We start from the raw sequence: 27,788 nt of genomic DNA, 5'->3' as shown, positions 1-27,788 counted from the left end.
TCATGTGTCTGTTGGCCATATGCATTTCTTCTTTGGAGAAACATCTATTCAGGTCTTCTGCCCATTTTCAGTTGGACTACTTGGTTTTATTTGGTGTTGAGGGTTTTTTTTTTTAACATATTTTAGATATTACCCCCTTACCAGATACATCATTTACAAATATCTTTTCCCATTCTGTGAGTTGCCTTTTTGTTTTGTTGATAGTTTCCTTTGCTGGGTAGAGTACTCTTTTAAATGGCAAATTTCCATTGCATATTTGAAAGATGATAAAGAAATTTATTTCTGTGTCCCATGTCAGGAACACTGCTTTTACCTGAAACAAATTATGGCCACCATATTAATCTTGTATAGTGAGAGATTGAATGGACATGGAATGAACCAAAACTACCTAAAATTGATACAATATTTGAATTTCTAACCAGGTTAAGATTTCACTGAATTTTTTAATATTTGCAAGTATAAAAACAGCTCAAAAATATTTCTAAGTATTCTGAGTTCTATAGTATTTTATTCTGCAGTGAACACCAGATTTTTACCACTGAAAGACAAAGTTTAATGTAATTTATTCATTAAAATAGTTGAACACTTCTCTGCGCTGTCATTACAGATACATATGTTAGAATTGGAAGTTACATTCTGCTTCTTACTTGCGGGGCTATTTGTGGGAAATAGTGGGGAATAAGGAAACTGCCAGATGTTGACAAAAGAGTCAGGTAATCAAGGAGGTTAAACGAAATGATAACTCATGGGCTATGTAATATGACTGAACTAAACTGCATAAAACTAGTTGTTGATAACTGCAACTCCCATCAAGTAACCCAGACACATTCATTAATCAATGTTACGTACACAGACAATAAGACGTATTCACAGGGGTCAATTTGAAATATGTCAGCAAAGCACTTTGTCCTCATCTTGGTTATTTTTCATGCTGGCTGAATCATTAGAATTTCCTCTTTGCTCTCTGGTGGATGAACCATTGGTCTGCATCCATGAAAAGGCAGTGAGTTCAGTTGAACAATATATTCGTTATTTTTAGGAATATCCCTAGAGATTAATTTCATTTAATCCTTCAAAGGAGAAATATTTACCAAAATGCATTAACCCTGTGTGGGATGGCAAGCTATATAAAATTACACCTGTCTGATGAAGTCTTTAGTAAAATTCAGTACCGATTCCTAATCAAAGCTCTGAAAACAAAGGAATAAAATTATTCATCCAAACTGTGATTTAAAAAAAACTTCCACTTATTATCATAGGTAAGAATCATACTGAATTTAGATATTTTCAGAGTGATTTATCTTCAAATTGATGCAAAACATAGGTGTGCTTTCATTCAGTACAATTTTTTTTATTGAGCATCTCCTTCCTAATACTGGGGATACAGTAATGGGTAAAACATATAGGAATCTTTGCACTGTGAATCTTATATTTTAGTTTGGTGCTAAGCAGGGTGGAGTGGGAAGGATATGGGTAGGGAGATGAAAAATCAGCACACATAGGTAATGTCAGGTGGTGAAAAGTGCAATGGAGATAGATAAAGCAGGAAAAGGTTAGGGAGCATAGGAGAGGAGGATATGTTTTTTAAATGAGGGAGTCAGGAGAGGCCTCCCTCAGGATCTGAAATTTAAGCAAACACCTGGAGGATATGAGGGGGTGAGAGGTGCAAATACCCAGGGAAGAGATTTCTAGGTATCCACAGCAGCAAGTGCAAAGGCCCTGAGGCAGAAGCATATCCGATATATTTAATGAATAGTAGAGTCTACTATAGCTGGGGAAAAGTTAATGAGCAGAGTAGGTTAGATGGGTAGAAGGGACAGACCATACAGGGCTTTGTGAGAAATATTGGGCCCTTGGAGAGTTTTGAGCAGAGGTGTTAGAATTTCTAACCTAAGTTCTGAGATCACTCTGGCTGCTCTTTGGGGTTGTGATTAGGAGGCCACTGTAATAACAATCCATGTGAGAGAGGATGGTGGAGCAGAGATGTTGAGAAGCAGTGGGATTCTGGAAGTATCTTGAAGGTAGAGTCAGCAGGTTGTGCTGACTGACCAGATGTGGTGTGAATTTCTTTTCATCATCAGCAGCAGGAAGGATGGAGTGGCTGTCACAAGGAATATTTTGTAGAGATTTATATTGTCTTGTCCATGTAATAAAGTACAAAAAAGAAATGAGCTTTAAAGGGAACTCCATTAGGAAACTATGATTATACACCTAGAAGAGCTAAAATAATCAACCAGAAGCTATTAGAGATAATAGAACAGTGGAGAAAAACTGCTGGTCAAAAGATAGAATAACACAAATCAATCCCCTTCTCAAATGCCTTTATTATCTAGCTAAAAATATAATAGTCAAAAGCCTTTTAATTTATGACAGCCACAACATTGAATTATATGTTAATTAAACTTGTGTAAGGGCGTATAGCACCAATCCAAAAAAAAAAAAAAAAACAAAACTACAAAATTGTAATGGTGGAAAAAGGCTTGAATATATAGAAAATCTGTCCTACTCCTGGGTAGGAACAATAAATGTAAGTGGAAATTGTTTCTGGTTTAATTTGCAGTTTTAACACAACTTCAGTTAAGATACCAGTGAGGTCATTGGCATTATACAGAATTCAAAATAATTGATTCTACAGAATACTTGGAAAGAAGACAATAATATTAAAGTGTTAACGAAGGAATAATAACTATCTTGCAAAACAGACTGTTTGAAAAAACAAACTGAGCCAGCGTAACATTGGATTAGAAGGAGATATGTAGACCACTGAAATAAAATAGAGCATGCATAAATAATTTTAAGTACACCTGAAAACATAATATATGGCAAATGAGTATAATAGAATTATAGAGAACCTAATGATTTTAGACAGGCTGCTAGAGTAATTTCATTTCAATGCGGCAAAAACCAAATTTACCTCAAAAAATCAAAACAGAAAATGAAACTATATACAAAGAGATAGTTTATTTATTTAACTGAAGAGGGAAACCATTTTAGATTTTTAAAGAAGTTATGAAGATGGGCAAAGGTATTTAAATAAAATTCAAGCATCTGTACAACTAAAATAAATTACAAATAAAATAGCAAAATAAAGAAAACATTTTTAAGTATTGGCAGAAATGTTCTTTAGAGTTACTGATATTTTTATTTATTATTTAATTATTTAATTAATTAATTAATTTATTTATTTATTTTAAACGTGTATTTATTTGAGAGAGCTCGAGCATGAGCAGTGGGAGAGGCAGAGAGACAGGGAGAGAATCCCATGGGGCTTGAACCCACAAGCCCTGATCCATGACGTGAGCCAGAATGAAGGGTGAGATGCTTAACTGAGTCACCCAGGCACCCCTTTTATTTATTTATTTAAATTCAAGTTAGTTAACATACAGTGTAGTCTTGGTTTCAGGAGTAGAACCCAGTGATTTGTCACTTACAACACCCAGTGCTCATCCCAACAAGTGCCTCCTTAATGCCCGTCACCCATTTAGCCGATCCCCCCACCCACCTCCCCTCCGGCAACCCCCAGTTTGTTCTCTCTATTTAAGAGTCTCTTAGGGTTTACCTCCTTTTCTGATTTTATCTTATTTTTCCTTCTCCTCCCCTATGTTCATCTGTTTTGTTTCTTAAACTCCACGTATGAGTGAAATCAGATATCTGTCTTTCTCTGACTGACTTATTGCACTTAGCATAATACACTCTAGTTCCATCCACGTTGCTGCAAATGATAAGATTTCATTGTTTTTTCATCGCCGAGTTGTATTCCATTACGTATATAAACCACATCTTTATCCATTCATCAGTTGATGGACGTTTGAGCTCTTTCCATAATTTGGCTATTGTTGATAACACTACTATAAACATTGGGGTGCATGTGCCCCTTTGAATCAGCATTTTTGTATCCTTTGAATAAATACCTAGTAGTGCAGTTTCTGTGTCGTAGGGTAGTTCTATTGTTAATTTTTTGAGGCACCTCCATACTGTTTTCCAGAGTCGCTACACCAGTTTGCATTCCCACCAACAGTGCAAAAGGGTTCTCTTTTCTCTGTGACTGATAACTTACAACAACAGATAGAACTTTAATATAGACAATATATAAAGAGCTCGTAAAACAATATTTTTGAAAGTTTTTATTTATTTTTGAGAGAGGTGCGAGAGAGCTGGGGATGGGCAGAGAGAGAGGAAGAGAGAGAATCCCAAGCAGGCTCTGCACCATCAGCATGGAGCTTGATGCAGGGCTTGATCTCACAAACTGCAAGATCATGACCTGAGCTGAAATCCAGAGTCAGACACTTAACCGAATGAGCCACCCAGGCACCTAATAAAAGAATATTTCACTGCAACAGATAGAAATTCAGTATGTGTAATATCTAAAGAGCTTCTAAAATCTCTAAAATTAGCACCAAATCTCAAATAGGCATAGATATGTTTGTGTGTGTGTGTGTGTGTATCTATCTATCTATCTATATATATATATTTATATATAAATTAAATTAGTTCCAAAGTAAATTACACACACATTAAATGATCCCATATCAGAGGGACATGCCAATAAATCTTAAAGTGAAGGTGCCTCATGCAGTAGATAAGACCCTGTCAATGGGTTCATTTCCTCATTGGGTAGTATTTTAGGCAGCATTCAAGTAAGCTTAATTCTAAGAATCTCATGATGGGGATGCTTTTGCATGAAAATAATCTAAGTATTATTATACTTAGTATAGTAGTATGGTAGTTATAGTGTATTACCTGTGATAATAACTGGAAACCAAATAAATGTTCGACACTTGGAGAGTGATGATGTAACCTATAGTTTAGTAATCTTCCGCGAGACTGTGGATTGAGTCTGAGATGGGAAATTAGAAATATATTATCAGAAAAAAAGATCATAGGGAAAAAGAGCCAGAACACAAAATTTTGACCCTGATCCAAATACTAGAAAGCATTTACCTGTGGTTAAAGGTGGAAGAGGCTATCGAGAAAGGTAGTTAAGCTAGGTGAAGGAATTTGGGATTTAATTTACGTAAAAAAAGAATGAGTATAAACACATATATTAATGGATTAATTGGGAGTATTAGGAGGTTCCAGGAAATGTACCCATTGGCCCGTTTCCTGTGGTTTGACTTCCTTAAGCATGTCGCATGTTTCCTTTGGGAACTGGGGTGGGCGGAATCACCTTTATTTTGAGGGTCCTTGGAGTAAAGGAATCCTGGGCATGGGTGAGGCTGGGAAAGGTGACCTAGGCTGCTCTTCTGCATGTGGTAGCATGTGACCTAGAGTTTGGGACAGGATTGGAATGTTGTGGAACTGGACTGCTCAGCAGAAGACAGAGAAACTAGCCAGTTCTATGGATGCAGCTACCCCAGCAAGGATGTGTCAGAGGAAGGCTGCGGGGACCAGGTCCCCTAGGGACAACACAGGATTGCAGTGGACTCGGTGCCCTGCTTTATAGCTGAGGACAGTGTGTCTGCTAGTGAGAGACATCTGTAACCCTGGGTGGGGGGGGCCCCAGGGGAGGTAGCGGTGGATCTACTGTCCACAGGTCTGCTGTGACGACCCAGCAGCTTCCAGGGCTTTGTGTTGTGTGGAGAAACACGGGAGAGGGACGGGAACATGAAGAGCATCTACTGAGATCAAGACCCTCGAAAGAAGGTGCTTTGCGCCCTCCTGAGCCGATTATAGTATCTGTTTCCGCTGCTCCACACTTGCGTGACATTTCTCTGCATTTTCCCCTTTCCTTCCTTCTCATCTCACGGGAATAAGCTCCCCGCTTCCCTGTGAAAAATAACCCCTCCGCCTGGACCCCCTTCCCCACTCCTTTGGTGTTTGTAGAATCCTTCTGTCTTTTCATCTCCTTGCTGGTGTCTTGTTTTGTGCCTTAAGGTACACCCAGGCTCTTCTGCCCTCGCCAGCAACAAAAAACCAACATCTTCTCCCGACCCTAATGGCTCCTCAGGCTGTGCTTTCCTTCTTTAGGTAATAAAGGATTTCTACAAACATTGCTATTTTAGTTATTGAAAGTACAATAGAAGGGGAAGTCAAAAATGTGAAATGGGGAAAAATCACTCAATTCCACCCGCTAATGGAATTTATTTTTTTGGTAAGTATCCTACCATCTGTGAGCCTTAAAAACCAGCTTTTGTGACACAAAGTGAACATAGAATAACCTGCATATATTTAAAGCACACCGTGTGATAAGTTTTGGCACATGTGCACATCCATGAAACCACGACCGTAAGGAAGATGACGGACGTACTCATCACCCCCAGGTCTCCTCGTGCCCCATGGTAAGCCCTTCTTTCTGACTCTTTGACTCACTTTAATGATTTTGAGATTCATCCATGTTGTTGCCTGTGTCGCTAGTTCATGCCTTCTCTTTCAAAAACCCCAGGGTTTTTTTTCCATGCAGTAAGGTATAACTTACATACAATAAAATTCACCTATTTTTAGGTATACAGTTCAGTTAGTTTTAGTAATTACATTTATAGAATAGTGCACCTCATCATCATCACCATCCAGTTCTAGAATATGCTTTGTGCCCATTTGCAGCCACTGTCATACAGGCAGTCACTGATGTACGTTCTGTCTCTAGAGGTTTGCCCTTTTCGGATGTTTCTTATAAATGGAATACAAAATATATGGTCCTCGCATCTGCCCCCCCCCCCCCCCCCCGCCACTTAGCGTAATGTCCCTGAGCTCATCCATGTTGTAATATGTGTCACCAATTCCTTCATTTTAATTGCTGAATAGGATTTCATCATAGGGCTCTACAATTTGTTCAGACATTCGCCCACTGATGGACATTTAAGTTTCCAGGTTTTGACTTATTACAAATAAATCTGCCGTGAACATTCACGTTCAACTCTTTATATGAACCTAGGCTTTCATTTCTCCTAGGACGGCTGGCTCAGGAGGTAGATGTGTGTTTAACTTTATAAGAAACTGCCAAACTGTTTTCCAAAGCACGTGTTCTATTTTATGTTACCGCCAGATCACCACATGCTGCCTAAAACTTGGTGGGGCCAGTCTTTTTAATTGTAGCCGTGTAATAGGTGTGTTGTCTCATTATGATGTTAACTTGAATCTTCCTAATGACTGATGCCAGGCACCTTTTCATATTATTTGCCATACATATATATTCTGTGAAGTGCTTATTCAAATCATTTGCACAGTTTTCATTGGGTTGTGTCCTTAGTATTAAGGATTAAGAAGCTTTTTTTTAAAAAAAGTTTTTAATGTTTATTTTTGAGAGAGAGAGGAAGACAGAGAATGAGTGGGGGAGGGACGAGAGAGAGGGAGACGCAGAATCCGAAGCAGGCTCCAGGCTCTGAGCTGTCAGCACAGAGCCTGACACAGGGCTCGAACTCCCAAACTGTGAGATCATGACCTGAGCTGAAGTTGGGTGCTTAACCGACAGAGCCACCCAGGTGCCCCTAAGAAGCTTTTTATATGTCCTGGCTATAGCACCTGTACCGAACATGCTTTGCCAATATTTGCTGCTATTTAATGTTTTGCTTTTTTTTTTTTTAACATTTATTCATTTTTGAGAGAGAGAGAGAGACAGAGTGCAAACAGGGGAAGGGGCAGAGAGAGAGGGGGACACAGAATCCAAAACAAGCTCCAGGCTCTAGGCTGTCAGCACAGAGCCCCACTCCGGGCTCAAACCCATGGACCATGAGATCATGACCTGAGTCGAAGTGGTATGTTCAACCAACTGAGCCACCCAGTCACCTCCAGTGGGTTGTGTTTTTACTCTCTTAATGGTATCTTCCAAATAGCAGAAGTTTTAATGAAGCCCAGTTTATTGATCTATTCTTCTATCAGTTGTGATGTGGGTGCCACATCTAAGACATTTTTGCTCTACCATAAGTCACAAGGATTTTTCTCTCCCATGTTTTCATCTACTGATCTTAGAGTTTTAGGTCTTGTGATTAGGTCTGTGATATATTTTGAGTTAAATATTGTGTATGGTGCAAGGAATGCATTGAAGTTAATTCTTTTGCGTGTGCATATTCTCTTATCCCACCATCATTTCTTAAAAAGACTATCCTCTCTCCAGCGAATTGCCTTTGCACCTTTGTCAAAAATTAGTTGTCCATCTATGTATGGCTCTCTTTCTGGATTCTCTGTTGGTTTTGTTGAACCACTTGCCTTTCTACTACACTGTTTTTACTACTGTAAGTTGCTAGTAAATCTCTAAGTTAGGCAGAGTTAGTTCTCCAAAGCTGTTTTTCTTTTTCAAAATTATTTTGGCTATTCTGTGTCCTTTGCATTTCCATATCACTTTAGAATTAGCTTGCTGATTTCTGCAATAAAAGTCAGAAGGGACACGGGTTGGAATTCTGTTGAATCTATGAATCAGTTTGGTGAGAATGGACATCTGTTTTTTTGTTGTTTTTTTTTTAAGTTTATTTGTTTTGGAGAGAGAGAACGCACACAGGAGGGGCAGAGAAGGAGGAAGAGAGAGTCTCAATCAGGCTTTGCACTGTCAACATGGAGCCCAACGCGGGGCTTGAACCTGCGAACCATGAGATCATGACCTGAGTTGAAACCAAGAGTTGTACGCTTAACCGACTGAGCCATGCAGGTGCCACCCAGGCGCCATGAGAATGGGTGTCTTAAGAACACTGAGTTTTCTGACCCATAAGCCCCATCTGTCTCTCCATTTAAGTCTTACTCCTGGCAGTGCTTTGTCCTTTTCAGCATACAGTTCTTTTGCATCTTGGTCAGATTTTTCTCTAAGAATTTCGTATGGTCTGATGCTATTGTTAGTTGAACTTTTAATTTAAATGTCTTACTGTTGTTGGCATATAGGAATACCGTAGATTTCTGAATATTGGCCTTGTATCCTTCAACTTGACTCAACTTTCTTATCCTAGTAGCTTGTTCGTAGATTCCGTCAGATTTTCTACACGAAAAATCATGTTGGATGTGAAAAAACCACTTTTTCTTTTCCCATATGAGTAGACTTCCCCCCCCCGCCTTGTCCTATTGGACTGTCTAGAATCTCCCTTACCATGTTGAAGAGAGGTCCTTAGAGTAGATAACTTTGTCTTGTTCCTGATCTTAGGGGGAAAGTGGTCAGTCTTCCACATTAAGTATGGTAATAGCTGTAATTTGTTGTAGGTGATCTTTTTCAAAAATTTTTAAAATACATATATATATATATATATATATATATATATGTATGTATTTTTTTTTTTTTTTTGAGAGAGAGAGAGAGCCCGAGCACAAGTGGGGGAGGGGCAGAGGGAGATGGAGACATAGAATCAGAAGCAGGCTCCAGACTTTGGGCTGTCAGCACAGAGGCCGACAAGGGGCTTGAACTTAGGAACCGTGAGATCATGACATGAGCCAAAGTTGGACACTCAACCAACTGAGCCACCCAGGTGCCCCTGTAGATGCTCTTTATTAGACTGAGAAAGTTTTCTTCTATTCCTAGTTGCTTGAAAGTTTCTAAAAATCAGGAAGAGATGTTGAATTTTGACAACTGCTTTTTATGTGCCTTTTATGTTGATGGTGTGGTTTTTCTTTTTTTAGTTTGTTAATATGGTGAATTCCACTGGTTGTTTTTAGAATATTAAACCAACCATATATTCCTAAGGCCTGGCTGGTCATAGTGCATTACTTTTTTAATATATTGTTGGATTTTATTTTCTATAATTTTTTTGTTTAGAATTTTTGTATTTTCATTCATGGGGGATGATGATCTATAGTTTTCGTTTTTTAATATTCTCTTTGATATTTATGCTGGCTTCATGAAATGAGTTCAGAGACATTTCTTCCTCTTCAGTTTCTCAAAGAATTTATGGAGAATTGGTATGATTTCTTCCTTGAATATTTACTAGGACTCATCACTGAAGCCTCCTGGGGCTGGAGTTTTCTTCATGGGAAGTTTTTCTCCTTCCTTTCCGATCTGTTTTCATTTTATTTACTTTGTATGTCCAAAAAAGTATTTATCTTGCTTTTATTTTTAGAAGATACTTTTGTTGAATGTGGAATCCGAAATGGATGATAGTTTTTCCTTTAAAATTTTGATTAAAAAAATTTTTTTAATGTTTATTTTTGAGAGAGAAAGCGATAGTGTGCACATGGGAGAGGGGCAGAGAGAGAGGGAGACACAGAATCTGAAGCAGGCTCCAGGCTCTGAGCTGTCAGCACAGGTCCCAACGCAGGGCTTGAACTCATGAACTGCGAGATCATGACCTGAGCTGAAGTCAGACGCTTAACCGACTGAGTCAACCAGATGCCCCATCCTTTAAGTTTTTTAAAGGATGTCACTCCACTGTCTTCTGGCTTTCATTCATCCCAGCCAGAAATCTGTTGTCATCCTTATCTTTGTCCCTCTGTGCATGATAGATACATCTGTCTGCCTCTGATTGTTTTCAAATTATTCTCTTTATCACTGATACTGAGCAATTTGTATTTGACGTCCCTTGGTGTAGCTTTCTTCATGCTTAGAATTTGTTCACTATATTATTTGAGGAAATTTTGGTCTTTAATTCTTCCCATATATTTGTGTCTCTCTTCAGGGATACAAGTTACATGGACATTTGGAATAGTTTTTATGTTTTCAAGTTCACTAAGTTTTTCTTCTATAATGTCTAACCTCCATTAATTCCAACAAATGTGGCTTTTCTTTTTCTTTTCAATATTGTAATTTTTAATCTCTGGAAGCTCAGATTAGTTCCTTTTTATATCTTTCCTATCTCTACCTGACTTTTTGAATAATGTATAAAATTATAATAACTTTTAAAATTTTTTAAAAAGTTTTATTTATTTATTTTGAGAGAGAGCATGAGCAGGGGAGGGGTAGGGACAGGGAGAGAGAGAATCCCAAGGAGGCTCTGTACTTCTAGCTCAGAATTCATGAACCACAAGGTCGTGACCTGAGCTGAAATTAACAATTGGACACTTAACCAATTGAGCCACCTAGGTGCCCCTATAATAACTGTTTTAATGTGGTTTTTTCCCCCTGACTCTAAAATCTGTGTTAGTCCTGGGTGATTTTGATTGTTTTGTCACCGTCATCTTCTTCTTTTCATGGAGCACAACACAGGGCTTGAACTCATGACCTTGAGATCAAGACCTGAGCTGAGATCGAGTCGGACACTCAAATGACTGAGCCACCCAGGCGCCCTGAGTGACTTGTCTTCTACTTAGTGGTCATATTTTCCTACTTCTTTCCATACCCAATGATATTTTTTAGGTGCCAGACATTGTAAATTTTACTGTCTTGCATTTTTGTGTTTTGATAAATGTTTTTTTAACATTGTTTTGGAGCACAGTTGAGTTACTTGGAAACAGTTTGATCCTTTCGGGTCTTGATTTTCAAATTTGTTAGGCAGACTTATGGGAGTGATCCATCTAGGGCTAATTATTTCTCACTCCCAAGGCAAGAACCTTCTGAGCATCCCATCTGATGCACCGTGAATCTGTGAGGCTTTCCTGTCTGGCTGGTGTGATCAGGTGCTACTTCTAGCCTTGTGTGAGCCCCAATCACCAACCTTTCTAATTATTTTAGATGGTTCTTTCCCCAACTTTGGACAGTTTCCTCCTGTGCATATGGTGATTAGACCCAACAAAATGCTCAGAGGGGACCTTTTCACAGAGCTCTGATACTCTCTCTCTCTCTCTCTGTACCACTGTCCTCTCTGGTGTTCTGCCCTGTGAATTCTATCCACCTTTGTCTTCCCCTGACTCTCGGTTCTTCTTAATTTAGAGAATACACTTTTAAAAATGCTTTTAAATTAATTAACGAATTATTTTGAGAGAAAGAGCGAGCGAGCAGGGGAGGGGCAGAGAGAGAGGTAGAGAGAATCCCTAGCAGGCTCCAAGCCGTCAGTGCAGAGCCTGACGTGGGGCTCGAACCTACAACCTGCAAGATCCTGACCTCAAGTAAAACCAAGAGTCAGACACTTAACCTGCTGAGCCGCCCGGGCACCTCTGGGAATCTGCTTGATTCTACCTGGGTTTCCTTCTCTGTTCTGTGGCCTGGAAACACTCTGAATTCAATAACCTGGGATTATTGTAAGTCTTATCTTTGTCCTTTGTTGTCCTGTGTCTTGAAAAGTATTGGTTCAGATATTTTGCCCATTTTGTTGTTGTTGTTGTTGTTTTTTTCAGGGTAAACTTTACCCAGTTACTCCATCTTGGTGGAAAGCAAAAGTTCCTTCCTGTTCTCTTAAATACAAATATTTACATGGTTGCCATTAAAGTATATGTATCATTTTATGGTCAAACAAACATTGTAGCTCAGAAAGTTTCCATATTTCCTAAATGGTTTTCCTAATTGCCACTTTAGTAGCTGCGAAATATTTCACAGTGTGCCAAATTTATTTGAGAGCAGTTTATGCATTAAAGAATGATTTATGTTCTACCTCTTTCCAAAAAAGAATTTCAGATGGCTTACTGACAAAAAGGCCTACTAAATAAGACTAATACATTATGAATTAGAAGGGAAAACAAGGTTGAGAAAAACCAAGGAAGTAATAATGCCAACTATGATAATGTGCTGTGGGTATTCTGGCAGCCAAATGTGACAACTGTGATTAGTTCTGTTATTTTCATTATCAGAATGAAAAAGAGACTTCTAGGGAATAACAGTTACAGAATGCCTACTGTGTGCAACTTAACAGAAGGCGAGTTTGATTTTTACCTCACCCTCATGGTATTTGCTCGGGGCGCAGAGTAAATCAATGACACAGTAGACATTCTGGTTCCTAGGAGTCAAATGCCTCAGCAGGGAGCCCGAGGATAACACCAGCCATCACACAGACCACCTCAGGAGGGACAGACACTTTTCTTGTACTGAGTTCTGGTGGAAATTTTGAGTCATCTGGTGATCGTGTCTTCACAACAGCTTCATAGTAAATACAGAGGAAGTTTAATTTTCATTCATTCATTCATTCATTCATTCATTCAGGTACTGGCTTTTGATAGCTGTGACACTGCACTGCCCCTTGGTTGAGCAAGGGATTACGTGTCTTGAGAGGTAACACCAGCCAAGGATGGAATTTCCTTCCTTGGAGGAAAGGACTGCTTGCTGTCCTGCATGCCTCCTTCTATGATCTGGATTGCTTTTGAACAAGGTTTTGAAAAGACCTAGGGAACTCCTATCTCACTTTTTTTTTTTTTTTTTAATTAAGGTACGAGTCTATTTTATGCTAATTAACTCCTTTTCCTCACATGCTGCTCCGTAATCCTTTGCACTTGGACTTCCTTGTCTCTAACTCTACTGAAGGCTCCAGGCATCTTTGTGGAGACACCCTCGTCCCTGGAATCCTGGGGCTCCCTCGTTCTCTGTCAGACGCTTACTTCTCACCAACTCCCTGTGTTCTAGCTGCCTGCCCCCATCCCCGGGTTGCTGTCCTGGCCCCCTTGCTCTGTGTCCTTCACATTTCAGCACCTCCCCTCATGCCCATTGATAGGACTGAGTACCCACTGCTGTCTGAGCTCCGTGCTCAGAGCCGCTGGGTGCACAGAGGCAGCTGACAGTAGGTCTGATGTCGGGTTTCTCACTCTCTAGGGCGGGGATAATAGAGCAAAGTGAATAGCTGTTATATATATATTTAAAAAAAGCAGCAACTTAGAAGTTGTCCAAACAAAACAAATAGAGTACTCAAGTGGAAAATCCAGGGAATATTTCATGGAGGGTATAACTTCAGACATTGGAAAGTGTGTAAGCCTACACACTTTGACCACACTCACTTCATCCACCCCCCAGATTCTCCTGTCCCCTCCCCCCCCACTCCTCCCCCGGATTTAGCTATTTGCTCGGTGGGGCCTACGGGCCGCCACTGAGTTTTCAGCTCCTAGCGCTGCCCGCCCCTGCAGACCTCTCCAGGGTGTGGGCTGCCTTTGGGACAGTCTCTAGAACAGCCGCCGAGGATGGAGCCTCAGAAGCTCCCGTGCCAGCGCCCTGTCTGACTGACCCACCGAGTCTGTGGCGCCTCCTTCCATTTCTGGTCCAGACCCCAGGCCTTTCTGAACTTCCCACGCTTCCGCGTAGTACCAGGCGTTTCTCTGAAGCGCAAGGGACTTCGTGCCCGACGGGGTCAATCTGACCAACAAGACGGAGACAGGAACAGGCTAGCGAGGCCCTCTGTCCCTGACGGAGTGGGCCAAGGCATGCAGCTCCGTGCCCGTCCGAAGCCTTTCCCCCTGACTGCGCAGCTCAGCGGGCAGCACTGTACCTCTGCTCGCCCCTCCGGGCCCTGCCTTCCCTGCTCCTTCTCTCGCCGCCCTGATAGGGCACCTCCCAGTCATGTCTAACCGAGGTCGGCTGCAGACTGTTTTTTCCTAAAGAAGCTGGGCAAAGGTTCAGCATGACGTTTTTTGGGTTTTTTTCTTTTTAAATATAATTTATTGTCAAACTGGCTTCCCTACAACACCCAGTGCTCATCCCAACAAGTGCCCGCCTCCCTGCGCATCACCCACTTCCCCACCCCCCCATCCACCGTCAGTTTGGTCTCTGTATTCAGGAGTCTCTTGTGGTTTGCCTCCCCCCCTCTCTGTTTGTAACTGTTTTTCCCCCTTCCCCTCCCCCAGGGTCTTCTGTTCAGTTTCTCAAGATCCACATGAGCGAAAACATAGGATATCTGTCCTTCTCTGACTGACTTATTTCACTTAGCATAATACCTTCCAGTTCCATCCACGTTGCTTCATGTGGCAGGATTATATTCTTTCCAGCATGAGGTTTTCCAAGCAAAGTAGGGAGAAAGAAAGGCAGTTATGCTGACGCCTGGCACCAGCAGATGAGGTCAAGTCTCCCAGGCCTGCCTGTGCAACCCGGGCGAGTCCTGTACCCCTGGGCCTGCAAAGGCTCCTGCTGGGCCCTCGATGGGCACACCTTCCCCTTCCCACCACACCCACCAGCTGCAGTAGCACAGTATTAATTTCTCCCTGTGCTTTCTGTGTTTTACAAGCTCATGGTCCGTGTAGAATTATAAAACACAGGTCATAAGAAAGACATTCTGCTTATTCCTCAAGTTCCAGCTTAAAAACTGCCATGTTCTTGAAGCCAAAAGTAAACGCTCCCTACTCAGCATGGCCCAGACTGTTTTAAAAACATTTTTAAAATTATTTTTTAAATGTTTTATTTCTTTTTGGAAAGAAATGAGGGAGGAGCAGAGAGAGAGAGCGAGAGCGAGAGAGAGAGAGAGAGAGCGAGAAAGAGAGGATCTGAAGCAGGCTCTGCACTGTCAAGTGAGCCAGATGTCAGGCTCGAACTCATGAACTGTGAGATCATGACCTGAGCTGAAGTCAGATGCTCACTGACTGAGCCATCCAGGTGCCCCCCAAACGAATTGTTTTTAAGTCACTTTCCAGCATTTATCACATATTGTCATGTATCATAGATGATTGTTGGATATCATTGTATCTGTCAGATAAAAAGCTCCTTGAGGGCAGGGGCCATGACTTAGCTTTGCATCTTCTACAAAACTTATCATAGAGTACTGTATACAGTAGGCACTCAGCAGTTATCATTTGAATACATTTAGAAACATACCTGCAAGGTTAAGGGAATGCTATAGATATGTTCTTTAAATTATTGTAATCAAATAACGAATTATTGTAAAAATCAAAAATTCTTTTGTGAAACCCACCAGCAACTCTAGAATATTCCCACAGCTCAGTGCAAGGTCACGTTCACATGACTCCGGTCATGCTGTGAATCTCCAAGCACCTGACAGTACAAAGATTCTCAGAGGTTCCTGAGGTCAAGGGCATTAGAATCCAATCAGACACCATGGAATAAAGCTTTAACCGCATTGGGCCACAGGATAAACGATTAGAGAGGGATCTTCTAATTCATTCAATGAATATTGTTGAGCATTTTGTGATAATGAAATAAATGCTTTTAAAATATGAACGATATAGGGACCACAGATATAGTTGTCCATAGGAACATGTAAAGGTGATGAATTTCCTCCCCCCGGTTTCTTATTTACAAAGTTGGTTTCTCTTACATTTCACAGCGTCCAGTTAATTGCAAGGAATTTTTGGAGTCGTTACAGCAGGTGAGTGAAGGAAGAAATTGAAAGAGAACGTGAAAACTGTTACTAGAAGTATTAGTAATTGCCATGTGTAGATGAATAATTAGACTCCATAAGACATAGAAGCTTGACGTTGCTCATAAAAAAAAAAGTGTTTTAATTTTCTCAAATCTTTGACTCTGAGAAGCCTTTTCAGCCTCTCATTATGTAACAAGACTGGGCAGGCTTCCTTTTTTTTTTTTTTTTTTTTTTTTTGCCATTGACATCTTCCAAGGAAAATGCTGCATGATATGATTTTCAAGGCTAATTTGCCTTATTGTCTTAAGCAGTGTCTCTTACTACAAATTAGCCTCCTGTACCTCTGTGAGCTAGAGAGGCTCCTTCAAAATTCCTAACAGGCAGCCTGGTGGAGAGATGGGAGGGAAAGGAAGGGAGGGAGGAAGGGCGGGAGGAAGGGAGGGAGAGAGGTAGAGGGTGCCTGTCTGCTTCGTACATGTGGTACAGCCTGGGAGATGAGAACGCTAACAGAACAGGCAGTGTAATTACATGTTCCTTGTAAGTATGTTAGCCCCACGGGGAACTAAGCTGGCCAGTCCACTTGGAGAGGGAAAGTAGATTTAAGGATGATGGAGGGGTCATTGCATAACTGACTTATTACTCGGTGGTGATGAGGGCATTTGCTGATCTCCAGTAACTGCCTGGTGCTTTTGGTCAGGCTCGGCTCTCTCACTCCCAGATACTTGATTTTTGCAAAAGGGACACACCTTTCTGCAGGAAGAGAAGATACTGACCAGATTGCAAGCGGTAGGTAGTGACATTCAGCATGTTTATGCAGCAGAATTGCTGAGAGATTGTGGGGTGGGAGTTTGGGGGGGGGGGCTGGTGGTAGTGGTGGTGATCGGGTTGGTTGATTTATCTGCAATAGGGAATATGTTTTATTTTAATTATGAGTTAAGAGTTGCTGCTGCCTAGGCTAAGGGATCAGTTAAAAATTCTGTGTTCCCAGCTTTCATATTTGTGTTTGATGTGGTTTCTGTGCTCATGCAGCTTGGTGAAGCTAGGGAGGGCTCACCTTTAAATAACCTGCAGCTTCCTATTTTCGTTCTTGTTTTTTCTTTTTTTTAAATCCTTAAGCACTGTTCCCACCCTTTCTTCCCAATATCCGCCTGACCGCCCCCCCGCCCTCCGACCCATATGAAATGTGGCCTGTCTTCATTCTGAGCCTTTTGCGCCCTGAGTCTGGATTTCTGGCTGGTTTGCTGTAGGTATTTGTGGATGCTTCGCAGTCACCCAGGGCCCAGGCAAACTGACTGTGCATGGGAATCGGAGACCATGGCTGTGCAGCTGGTGCCCGACTCTGCTCTCAGCCTGCTGATGGTGAGTGCTCCGGGAGGAGGTGGGGCCCGGGCAGCGCCCAGCTCCAGCCTTACCCTCCCGCACCGTGGGCTGCCGCTGCAGTGCTGCAGACATGCTAAAAATCGCTCCGCTTTATCCCGCAGGCTTGTTGCAAATGATTTCTTGGGTGAGAGCATCAGCCATGACAAAGCACTCTCAGGGAAGAGAAGCCCTAGATTTGCCATTTTAGAAACTTGTTGCTTAATGCTATTTTGAGAGAGATGCTTGCAAACAGGTGCTAAGAGCCCCTGGAAATAGATTCCCACCGACGCCTCCCCCTGGCTCCTCAGCATCCTTCCCCCTCCCTCCCCTCCCCTCCCCTCCCCCGCTGCCTTTTGCATCTAAGTTGAGGTGATCCTGTTTGTTGATTTGTTTTTCTGTCATCTCATAGCAACTGTGGAATTTTTTTTGCCCACGGAACAATTGAATAGGATCTTCTTTCTAGGTGCCCACGTGTTTACTCCGATTTCCCCGGGGAAGTGGCCAAGGAGGTTGTCTGTGGCCTTTTTAACACTGGGACTGCAGAGCCACCTCCCAACTGTGACTGCGGGGGAGACTCTGGCAGGCCTTGTCCAGGCCCTTGCCCGCGTGTAGACCACTGACCTCCTTTAAGCCTCTCTGTGATTTCCATCATGTTAAGAAGGCCTCCGCTCTTAGCCTGTCTAAGCAATACAGGGACAGTGGCGTCACCTTGTTTTAACCTGATTGACTTCGGGCTAGGCTCTAGATTCAAGTTTGCTTTCGCTGTCGTGTTGCCCCCCTTCTCCTCGCTGACTAGCTCACATGCCAGGGTAATGCTGACGGAAATAGCCCGCATCAGGCTCCGCGTGTGAATGTTTCTAATAGTTCCGCAGGAGATTTTTACGGACAAAGCCTAAGTGCTTCTGCTGAGTATATTGATCTGTGTTTTCTGACTGAGAGGGGGAAATACAGCTTTGTGAGGCCTGATGAGTTTGTTAAGAGCACTTGGAAGAAGAGCCAGTGGGGAGCCTGCCTCTTGAGCAATGAGCTGGGTCAAGTTAAGAGGGACGGAGATCATGGTTCTTTTTCGCCTCAAATGTCGTTTCGGCCCCAGAGCCATTTGAAACGCCCGGGATCTTCTGCTGACTTCCAATTCCACTGCAAGAGAAGTAGTCAAAAGAATTAAAGTTGTTTTCTGGAGAAATTACCCTGGTCTCCTCTCCCTTCCTTATACTTATATTGTCCAATGATGCTGTATCCGATGATACTGACCATTGATATGTCCAGTGGTCACATACGTGGATGGTTAGGGTCTGAGGATTTCTGACTGTGGCAGGTGACACAGTGGCAGTGTCTCTGAGGACCAAGAGACTCTGGGAAACCGGGGTCTGAGTCATGTGCAAAAAAATAAGGGCACATAGGCTCCTGTTCAGGTAGGCGTGTGCGTATAATCTAGTATTGCTTGACAGAAATAAATCTTGCATTATGTTAAAATAGGGAAGAAATGTGTTCTTAACAATCAGCTGTAGGGAGAGCTGGGCCTGTTTGCCTCCACATTTCTGTCCTGATTTCTTCTCCATGCTTCTGAGCGTTCGGGCGTGCACCTGTTTTACTGGGAGCCCTAAGGAAAAATCCCCTCGGCATGCTGGTCCAGCTGCTTCTGAGACATACGCACTGAGGTTCCGTTCCTGGTGCTCCCAAATATTACGGTTGCTGTCCGGGAGGTCTCCGTGGCTCAGACTTTATCCTCTGTGTCAGCGGCCTCTGCCCTCAGATCTCTCCCTAGTGCTCACCTCCTGCCCAGATTAAAGGATTACATGTGTGTCTCCCTCAGAAGCCGGGGGAAGTGGCTCTTGACATCACAATGGGCCATTAGATTAGAGAACCTTGGAGCACCATGTGTAACCATAGTCAGGGTGTGTTTTCCTGTTCACAACCGGTTCAGGGGGAATTTTCCCCTATGGACTTTGTTCCTTTTTTCATTGTTAAGAAGAAACCTCAACATAATTGCTTCCTAACTATTGCAGGATGAGTCTCAAAATGTATATAAGCAAGTCACTGAGGAAGAGAGGAGGAAAGGAGGCCATTTAGCAGAGTTGCTTTGGCCGTGAGTTCTGGAAGGAAGCTGTAAACATTATTATTTGTTAGCTACTCAAGCAGCCAATCAATTCTCAGTATTTATGGAGTGCCTCTGCTAACTGAGGAGGGTAGCATAGTATAAAGGCCAGAGCTCATAAGCACCCCATCTGGGGGGAGGTCAATATCAGATGGCTTGATGGGAGTTCTGCACTTTCGTGGTATCGAGTCATTGGGCTGCAGGGAACCAGCGGGGAGCGGCGGGGAGCGACTGGCCACACCCCTTGGTTTTGGATAAGGACACAGTCAGAGGTTATACTCGGTGTAGACTCGACATGATTCAGGGCAGAATACATTTATTTGGTTCTGCAAAGTGGCACCAGATCTGGAATTGGAGAGCCCTACGTTCTGTTCCCAGCTGTTCCCCACTCCCTGGGCGGTCCTGGATATGTCGCTTCCTTTTTCTGTGCCTTAGTTGCGTCATTTGCTTTCTGAGGGGGTCATGGTCCTCTGTAGGGTCCCTTTAAGCTCTGTTAAACATAACATAAGACCTCTAGGAATAGCGTCTAGAATAGAGGTCCTTGACGGGCAACTGTAACGCTTTATTCAGCATTATGTCTTAGTTGTACCCTAGGATATGGGCAGTGCTGCTTTTAGATGGTAGAATTTGTTCCCAACCATATGGCTTTTATGCCAGAAGAAGTGTTTTGTGTTATTTACTGGAAGGGGTGATCATTTGCATTTGTTCACACTCTGTTGTCTGGAGACCTACCCCCCACGGGAGCCTGATTTATTCTGCCGGACTAGAGCAGGTGACCTTTGAAAAGTACCAAAGGTGACTTGTCCAAGCTGGTGCTGGGCTTAGAGCCTCTGGAAGGGGTCCTGGGTTGTAAGCATGTGCTGACTGCCTTGAGGTGAGTGCATTTCACTGATTCTTTCAATGAAGAGTTAGTATGGGGGGGGGGGGGTGGTGATGATCATCTATGCCACACGGAGGTCCTCAAACAACGAAGGGTGGACTCAGACAGAGGACAGATACTGGTGGTGAAGACCACATGCCATTGAAAAGCCCACCTCCTTCATTTTTGCAGAAATTTTGGGAAGCAAGAAAAGACACTGTTGGGAGCCTCCAGCAGGATGTCACTAATTATAGAGCAGGAAGCTCTTGGCTATGTGTCATTTGCTGAAATCACATGAGTTTGGGGAACCCTTTAAAGGCTGGAATGCGCTAGGGCCAAGATTTGTTGATCATTTCTCTAATGACAGCGTAGAGACGGATAGCCATGGGGCTACAGAGGTGGTATTAGGATATTTTGGCTCTTAGATTCTGAAAGCTCAGATTACAATATTTTAATGTAAGTTAGCTAGCGAGGCTATAGTGCAAATTACGATTTTCTGCAAAGCATCTTCACCTGTATTATCTCACTTAATCCCGTCAACAATCCTAGTTTTAAGACAAACTTATTTGGTAATCAGAATTTGAGAAACTGTCAATGGTCCCACGACTGAAAGTGATGGGGCAAAGTCTCACGATCAGGGTCCTCTGACTCTCAAGCCAGGGCTGACTTGGATGTCATGTCAAAGGTCGAGAACTTCACCACCAGGATCTTCTAACGCTTTGGATTTAGCCCATCAAGGGCGCCTCGTATCTGAGCCATTCTGCGTTTTTCACATTTTAAGGCGAGTAGTTCTATCGTCTTGTTTATCTGCATTCTTTTCCATATTGCAATTTAAAATAAAAGGTGATACCATACATCTGGCTCAAGACATCTGCTTTGACTCTAGCACAAAAAAATATTTTTATATCCATAAGAGATTTTCCACGTTTTTGAGGTTCCATTTTCTTGCACATTGTTTGTAAGAAAATTGCCAAAAGTCAAGTTTTTGTAATAGGAAAATTAAATATGCAAAAACTTCAATTCGTAAGTCAGAGAAATTAGTGGGTGACTATTCTCAGTGAATGAAAGATGTGAATTAGATTATCTTGAAGAGTCTTTGTATTTCTAAAAATTTGATTTCAGATTTCTGGGATTCTCTTGAACAGACTAGCTCTCTGGTCTGTTTGAATAGATTCTAGCTGATAACCTGCTCTTGTAAAACTTCATCTCTCTAGTTCATTTCATTTTATTATGGATTCGTCTTTCCTCAGACAGTTTCCTCCTTTGGAAATTTTCTTTTTTAATTACCCAACCAATATTTGCTGAGTATCTACTCTGTACAGGGAGAATACAAGCCAGTCCATGGCTTTAGTGAACTTAAAAATTAATTGAAAAGATGTATCACTGACTATTAGAACGGGAAAACTGGTTTAAGTTTAAGTAACATGTTGAAGAATAGAGGAGGGTAAATCTGAGGTGAGAAGACTGAATGAATTAGGGTAGAGTCCAGGCTGTTGGGAGATAGAAAGTAGACTGGCTTGGACAGAGTTCCTAGAGGTGACAAAGGCTTCGGTGGCCAGAAAGGCAGGTTAGGGGTATGACCAAGGTCCTAGTTCTATAACTATAACATAATTTTCCTCTGAATTTGACCTGTGACAAGTCTCTATTTGGAATCTCTAATAGACCATGGATTTTCTGGGGCACCTGGGTGGCTCAGTCGATTAAGTGTCAACTCTTGGTTTCGGCTCAGGTCAGGATCTCATGGTTTGTGAGAGTGAGCGCCGCATTGGGTTCTGTGTGGATAGCATGGAGCCCGCTGGGATTCCCACTCTCCCTCTCTCTTTCTCTGCACCTTCCCTGCTAGTGCCCCCTCTCTCAAAATAAATAAGTAAACTTAAAAAACAAAAAAAAGACCGTGGATTTTCTCCAGATTGCGAAAGGCAAAAGGCATAGGATAAAATTAAAGTCTGTCCTAAGAAATCTTGCTCTTGAGTAATAATAATAATCCTTTTAATTTTCTTTCTTTTTTTTTTAATTTTTTTTAACGTTTATTTATTTTTGAGACAGAGAGAGACAGAGCATGAACAGGGGAGGGACAGAGAGAGAGGGAGACACAGAATCTGAAACAGGCTCCAGGCTCTGAGCTGTCAGCACAGAGCCCGACGCGGGGCTCGAACTCACGGACCGTGAGATCCTGACCTGAGCCGAAGTTGGACGCTTAACCGACCAAGCCACCCGGCGCCCCTCCTGTTAATTTTCAAAGTGCTTTTGTGCCTGTTGTCAGGACAGGTACTGTATCTTTCTATTATATGGTAAAACTAAGATCCAGAGACGCTAAACAGCTTGCCCAAGAAGACTTGGCTAATTGTGATGGTTTCCATAACGTTTAACCAATACATTTGAAAAAGTAATTTGACCCCTTTATAGAAATTTAAAGAATAATAATTACGTGGTAAGAGAGCATAGTCACCTGAAGCACTGTGCACAGAGTGGGGCCATGTAAGCTTGGGGCCCAGGGCAGGGGTCCTAGATATTCAGGTCTATAGTGGGTAGTGTTCTTAGTGTCATTTATCTTTCTGGTTTATTTAAAGTAGGCTGATTGTGGGGGAGCCTGGGTCGCTCAGTCAGTTAAGCGTCCGACGTCACCTCAGGTCATGATCTCACGGTTCGTGGGTTTGAACCCTGTGTCGGGCTTTGTCGAGCTGACAGCTCAGAGCCTGGAGCCTGCTTCAGATTCTGTGTCTCCCTCTCTCTGACCCTCCTCTGCTCACTCTGTCTCTCTCTGTCAAAAATAAATAAGCATTTAAAAAATGAAAATAAAATAGGATGATTATCAAAACATCCCTAGAAAATGTTTCTGTAACATTATATCTAAGTCAGTAGCTAAAATCCTTCTTAAACCCAATTATCCACCTTCTAAAATGGAATTTCCTAATGGGTATGTTTGAAATCTTGACACTAATAATTTTTGTAGTTAGTGTTTAGTGTACAGATTTCTCTCTCTCAGAGGGTGAAATTTAAAATCAATGAGTCATACTGCCTCTCTCAGATAAGTTTTTGCTGACCATATTTTTTATTTCATTTTATGTCTTTCTGGTTTTAAGGGACAGAGTTCACTCACACCAGCATTAAGAAAGAAGGGAAACGTATTGACTGATGAAACGTACTGACTCGTTCCAAGGAGTGAAGTGGTTCCAGGAAAAGCTGGACTGAGGACTTTGGGTGACAGAGTCCAGACCCTGTTTCTCTGTTTCTCTCTATGTCTTTCTAATCTAGCAAAGATTCTACTTTGCTCTGTGTTAACTTTAGGCTCTAGCAGATTCTTTCTCTCAGCAGCTCCGGGATAACTTGTTCACAGAGCTGATGGGCCCAGATAAATAAGTGGGACTTTCCTTATGAGGTCATTTCTCAACATCCATTAGGCCTTGTTGGGTAATAGGTTTTGCCCCTGGCCAATCACTGGTTCTCTGACCAAGCGTGTTGGCGTCTGTGTCTAGACCTGTGGGGAGAAAGGAGTTGGGTCACTTGACTGATAAGTTCACCTGAATCACATGGAGTGAGAATGGCAAGTTCCAGAAGGAGAAGAGCTCTTTTACTAGGAAGGAGGAAGGGGTACTACCAAGGTAAAAACAATACGTACTCATTACAGTGGTCTTTGCAACGTGTGTATCATTATAAGACTCCTATAAAACCAGTTGGGGGTCGGGGAGGGGGTGGGTAAAGCATCAGTGAACCCTAAATCATTGGTTCAGTTTTCCTCAAAAATGAATATAAGTGGAAAAGCCCAATTGTCTAAATAGTTTATGCTTGTTTGAAAAGGTCTCACCATCTGTAAAATGGGATAATAGTAGCTACCGTGTAATACTTGGGATAATTCAATGAGATATGCAGGTAAAGTACTTAGCATTGTTCCTGGATCAAAGTAAATACACAGTAAGTATTAGCAGTTGTTTCTTTACATTAAAATGATATGGAACTACCATCCCCCAAACTCATCTCACTGGACTCCTGCATGAGCCAGAGTCCATCTAAAAGAAGTTGCCCAAGCCTGTCTGCATTCCAGTTTCTGAAATCAGGGACCACGTTGGACAACCAGCCAGTTGTTTTGGAAAACAGATGGACCTAGGATCAGGTGAACTGCTCCTGTCATGAGCAAATTTAAATTTGCATTCCTGTCTTGAATAACTAACAAAATTTTCTTACCCTCTAAGGGAAGATGACTAAAATATGGGCTGCAATATGTTCTCTCTGGCAAATGCAAAATGCATGCCATCCAGGCTTGCTATACATGATTGGGTGGCTATTAGTGGATCTCTGCTAAAAATTAATTGTGTGGCTGCTTTGCAAAGTTTAATAGTCATTTGGAGACCATATGTTACTGGTGCAGGTAGCAGTATTTCACTGAATTCTATGCCAAAATGTGAAGTCACATGGAACATATGGTATTTTGGCCTGGTCATAATCAAAGGTCCTGGAAACGTGATTGACTGAAACCATGGGGTACATACAGAGTTAGAAGACTAAGTTCCAGTGTCAAGGTAATATTGGCCTATAGTAATGAGTGCTTTTTATAACCCTGGATATTGAAATTTTAGTCTCACTTTCCAGACCTGGAGAAGCACTTTCCTGAGCCATAGATCCAGTCCCACTCCCCAAGCAATGTCATGCATGCCCATGGTTTTAACTCTTGTCTGTACATTCACGACCTTCTAATCATGGCTTTGGCTCAGGCCTTGCTCCCAAGTTTCTCATGACTGCCAATCCAGATGCTTATCAGATTGACCCTCCTGTTTGTCCCATGGATGCCTCAAATTGACCTTCCTCCTGGTCTACATGTCTTACTTCCATTGGTGGTAGGACCATTTTGCCTGTCATCCCAGAATTCATTGTTGACTCCTCCTTCTCCCTCATCTACCTTGTTCAGTTATCTCCAGGTTCTTTTGCCTCTGCTCCCTCATTTCTCTGTGATCTGGCCCCTCCTCCCTTATCCCTCCCACTGACTGTCAAGTTTATAATCTCACCCACCTGGGTCTCTGTTTCTACTCTCTTTTCACTATGTCTAATCTTCTGTACATACATTTTCCGGAGTGATATTTATAAAATGATTATGATTTCTCTAGTAATTAGACCTAGGATTTTCTTCTAAAATGAAGGTCTAAAATCCTCTGATTATACTTGATTATACCTGGAATAAAGCTCGAGCTTTTTATTTTTTAATTGAGGTAAAATTGGTATATAACAATATAGAAGTTTCAGATATACAACAATACAACTTGATGTCCGTATGCACTACAAAGTGGTCAAGCTTTATAACAAACCACATTAGTTACTTCAAGCTCCAACCTCTGCCTCCCTGTCCAATCTCACTCCCACTGTTCCCGCCACCACCCCTCAGAATTGGTGCCCTGGCCGTGTTGGGCTCTTCCTGCTCCCCATAAATAACATGCTGGCTCAAGCCTGTGCACCTGTGAGTGTGCTCTTTCCACTACTTGGACTATGGCTCTTTCTACCTTCCTCACTTTTTCTTGTACTTCATTTATATTTATATTTTCTATCATTTCACTTATTGATAACACTGCCATATGATATTTGACTTTTGTATCTGTTTTCCTTAACAGAGTAAGAGTACATCAACAATATGGAGTATTTCTCATCCATTCATCCAACAAATATTTATTGAGTGCCTACTGTCTTTTGGACACTATTTTAACATGAGGGATACGGTGAAGTGAACAAGACAGACAAGGTTTTTGTTGTCCTTGAGCTTACCCAGGGAGAGGTTAAAAAAATAAATACATTGAAAATACATAGAAATATCAGGGAGTGATAATTTCTCTAGAGCAAATTGAAAATGATGGTGGGGAAACCGTGGCTGGGTGATAGCTTTAGAGTGGGTGATCAAGGGAGCCTTCTGAGGAAGCTAAAAGGTGATTGGCAAGAAGAAGGCAGTGGTGGAAAGTTGTGGGCAAGGCATTCCAATCAAGGTAAAAGCCATAGAACCTGAAGGAATTTATCTGGTCCCAACACCTTGCACTGTTCTCCATATATTCAGTGAATTAAAGTATTGATCCATCACTTCTGGCAGTTTAGCACAGGACCAGGCTTTGGGGAGGAAGTTGAGGTGAGGAAAACACACGAGTCTTGTTCCAGAGCTTCTATATCACAAAGAAATACAATTACAGAATACGTTGAGGTAACACCTCACAACCTCGTGAGAGGAAATGGTCCCACCTTATGGGCCACAGTACCAACAGTGCGTGGGAAGGAATTCAGAGAAGTGGTCTGGGAGGGGTAGGGGAGGGCGACCTAGAGATCTAGTTATGACAGGGTCTGTGGAGGAAGAGGACATCAGGCCATTTTGAAGGATGCAGTTTTTTTCCCCCTTTATTGAGATATGATTGACATATACATTGTGTAAGTTTAAGGTGTACAGCATATTGATTTGTTACACTGATATATTGCATTATGATTACCACTTAGCATTAGCTAACACCTCCATCAAGCACATACTTATCATTTTTTTTGTTGTGCTAAGAAAATCTAAAATCTCTCTCAGCAACTTTCAAGTGTATAATACAGCGTCATTAGCTATAGTCACCATGCTGTATATTAGATCTCCAGAACTTACTCATCTTCCAACTATAAGTTTGTACCTTTACCAGTAATCTCCATTTACCCCACCCCCAGCCCCTGATAACTGATACTGTACTATTTTCTGTAGGTTTAGCTTTTAAGACTCCACATTTAAGTGATGCCATACTGTATTTGTCTTTCTCTGTCTGGCTTACTTCACTTAGGGTAATGCTCTCAAGATTCATCCCAGTTGTCATAAATGGCAGAAATTCCTTCTTCCTTGTGGCTGAATAATATTCCAGTGTGCGTGTGTGTGTGTGTGTGTGTGTGTGTGTATCACATCTGCTTTATCCATTCATCCATACACGGAAAGTTAGATCGCCTCGGTCAGCCAATGTCTTAGGTAGGTTGTTGTGGTTAGCCAATGTCTTGGTTATTGTGACTAATGCAGCAATGAACATGAGGATATAGATACCTCTTAGAGATCCTGTTTTCATTTGCTTCAGATAAATTCTTAGAGGTGAGATTGGGGCGTGTTTCTTTTTGATGAGGGAGAGAAGGGACGGAGTATCTTTCTGGGAAAAGAAAAAAGGGATCAGGGAGATTCAGGAGGAGAGGATTATGAACCACTGTGGTAGATGATAGAGATCCCATGAGGGCTGAGGTAGAGGTGGGGAGGAGGGACTGGTAGGAGAGGATTTGCCTTGTGGAGGAGGAGGAGGAAAGCTTTTGGAGCACGTTGGGACCAGATGAGGGAAGACATTGCAGATGCTCCCATGAGCACCTGTATTGGAGCCACAGGCATTTAGGGGCCTGTCTGTGTTCTCGCATGGGGACTGACTTAGCCGGTGTAAGGGTTGGGAAATTTCATTTGGTGGTGGTATGTAGGGGAGACAGGGGAGAGAACACCTATTTA

The 27,788-nt window shown here is 42.1% G+C and overlaps 2 protein-coding genes and 1 long non-coding RNA gene across 5 annotated transcripts in view; 1 reads left to right on the top strand and 2 right to left on the bottom strand.

Annotated features, from left to right (window-relative positions):
- Positions 1–14,320, bottom strand: part of LOC122240507 — a 37,358-nt gene extending 23,038 nt beyond the window's left edge. The window contains exons 1-2 of the mRNA XM_042993658.1: positions 14,187–14,320; positions 13,930–14,053 (exon numbers count right to left, since the gene is read on the bottom strand). Of these exons, the coding sequence (XP_042849592.1) occupies positions 13,930–14,053; positions 14,187–14,320 (258 nt within the window). The remainder of the gene's footprint in view (positions 1–13,929; positions 14,054–14,186) is intronic.
- Positions 9,358–27,788, top strand: part of FRMD4A (FERM domain containing 4A) — a 614,651-nt gene continuing 596,220 nt past the window's right edge. The window contains exons 1-3 of one of the 3 annotated variants that reach the window (XM_042991088.1): positions 9,358–9,380; positions 15,972–16,013; positions 17,255–17,366. In XM_042991088.1, the coding sequence (XP_042847022.1) occupies positions 17,265–17,366 (102 nt within the window). In that variant the 5' untranslated portion in view covers positions 9,358–9,380; positions 15,972–16,013; positions 17,255–17,264. Of the gene's footprint in view, positions 9,381–15,566; positions 16,014–16,255; positions 16,794–17,254; positions 17,367–27,788 lie in introns of those variants that run through there. The other 2 variants (XM_042991087.1, XM_042991090.1) reach the window with 2 other exon arrangements.
- On the bottom strand, positions 18,260–20,081 carry LOC122240221. The gene is made up of 2 exons (XR_006219633.1): positions 18,618–20,081; positions 18,260–18,503 (listed from the first exon to the last, which is right to left on the bottom strand). It is a non-coding gene; the product is annotated as an uncharacterized LOC122240221 (long non-coding RNA).

This window comes from Panthera tigris, chromosome B4 (genome assembly GCF_018350195.1).
Source record: "Panthera tigris isolate Pti1 chromosome B4, P.tigris_Pti1_mat1.1, whole genome shotgun sequence".
In the NCBI taxonomy this organism is placed as follows: domain Eukaryota; kingdom Metazoa; phylum Chordata; class Mammalia; order Carnivora; family Felidae; genus Panthera; species Panthera tigris.
This window is presented reverse-complemented; position numbering and strand designations above follow the sequence as displayed.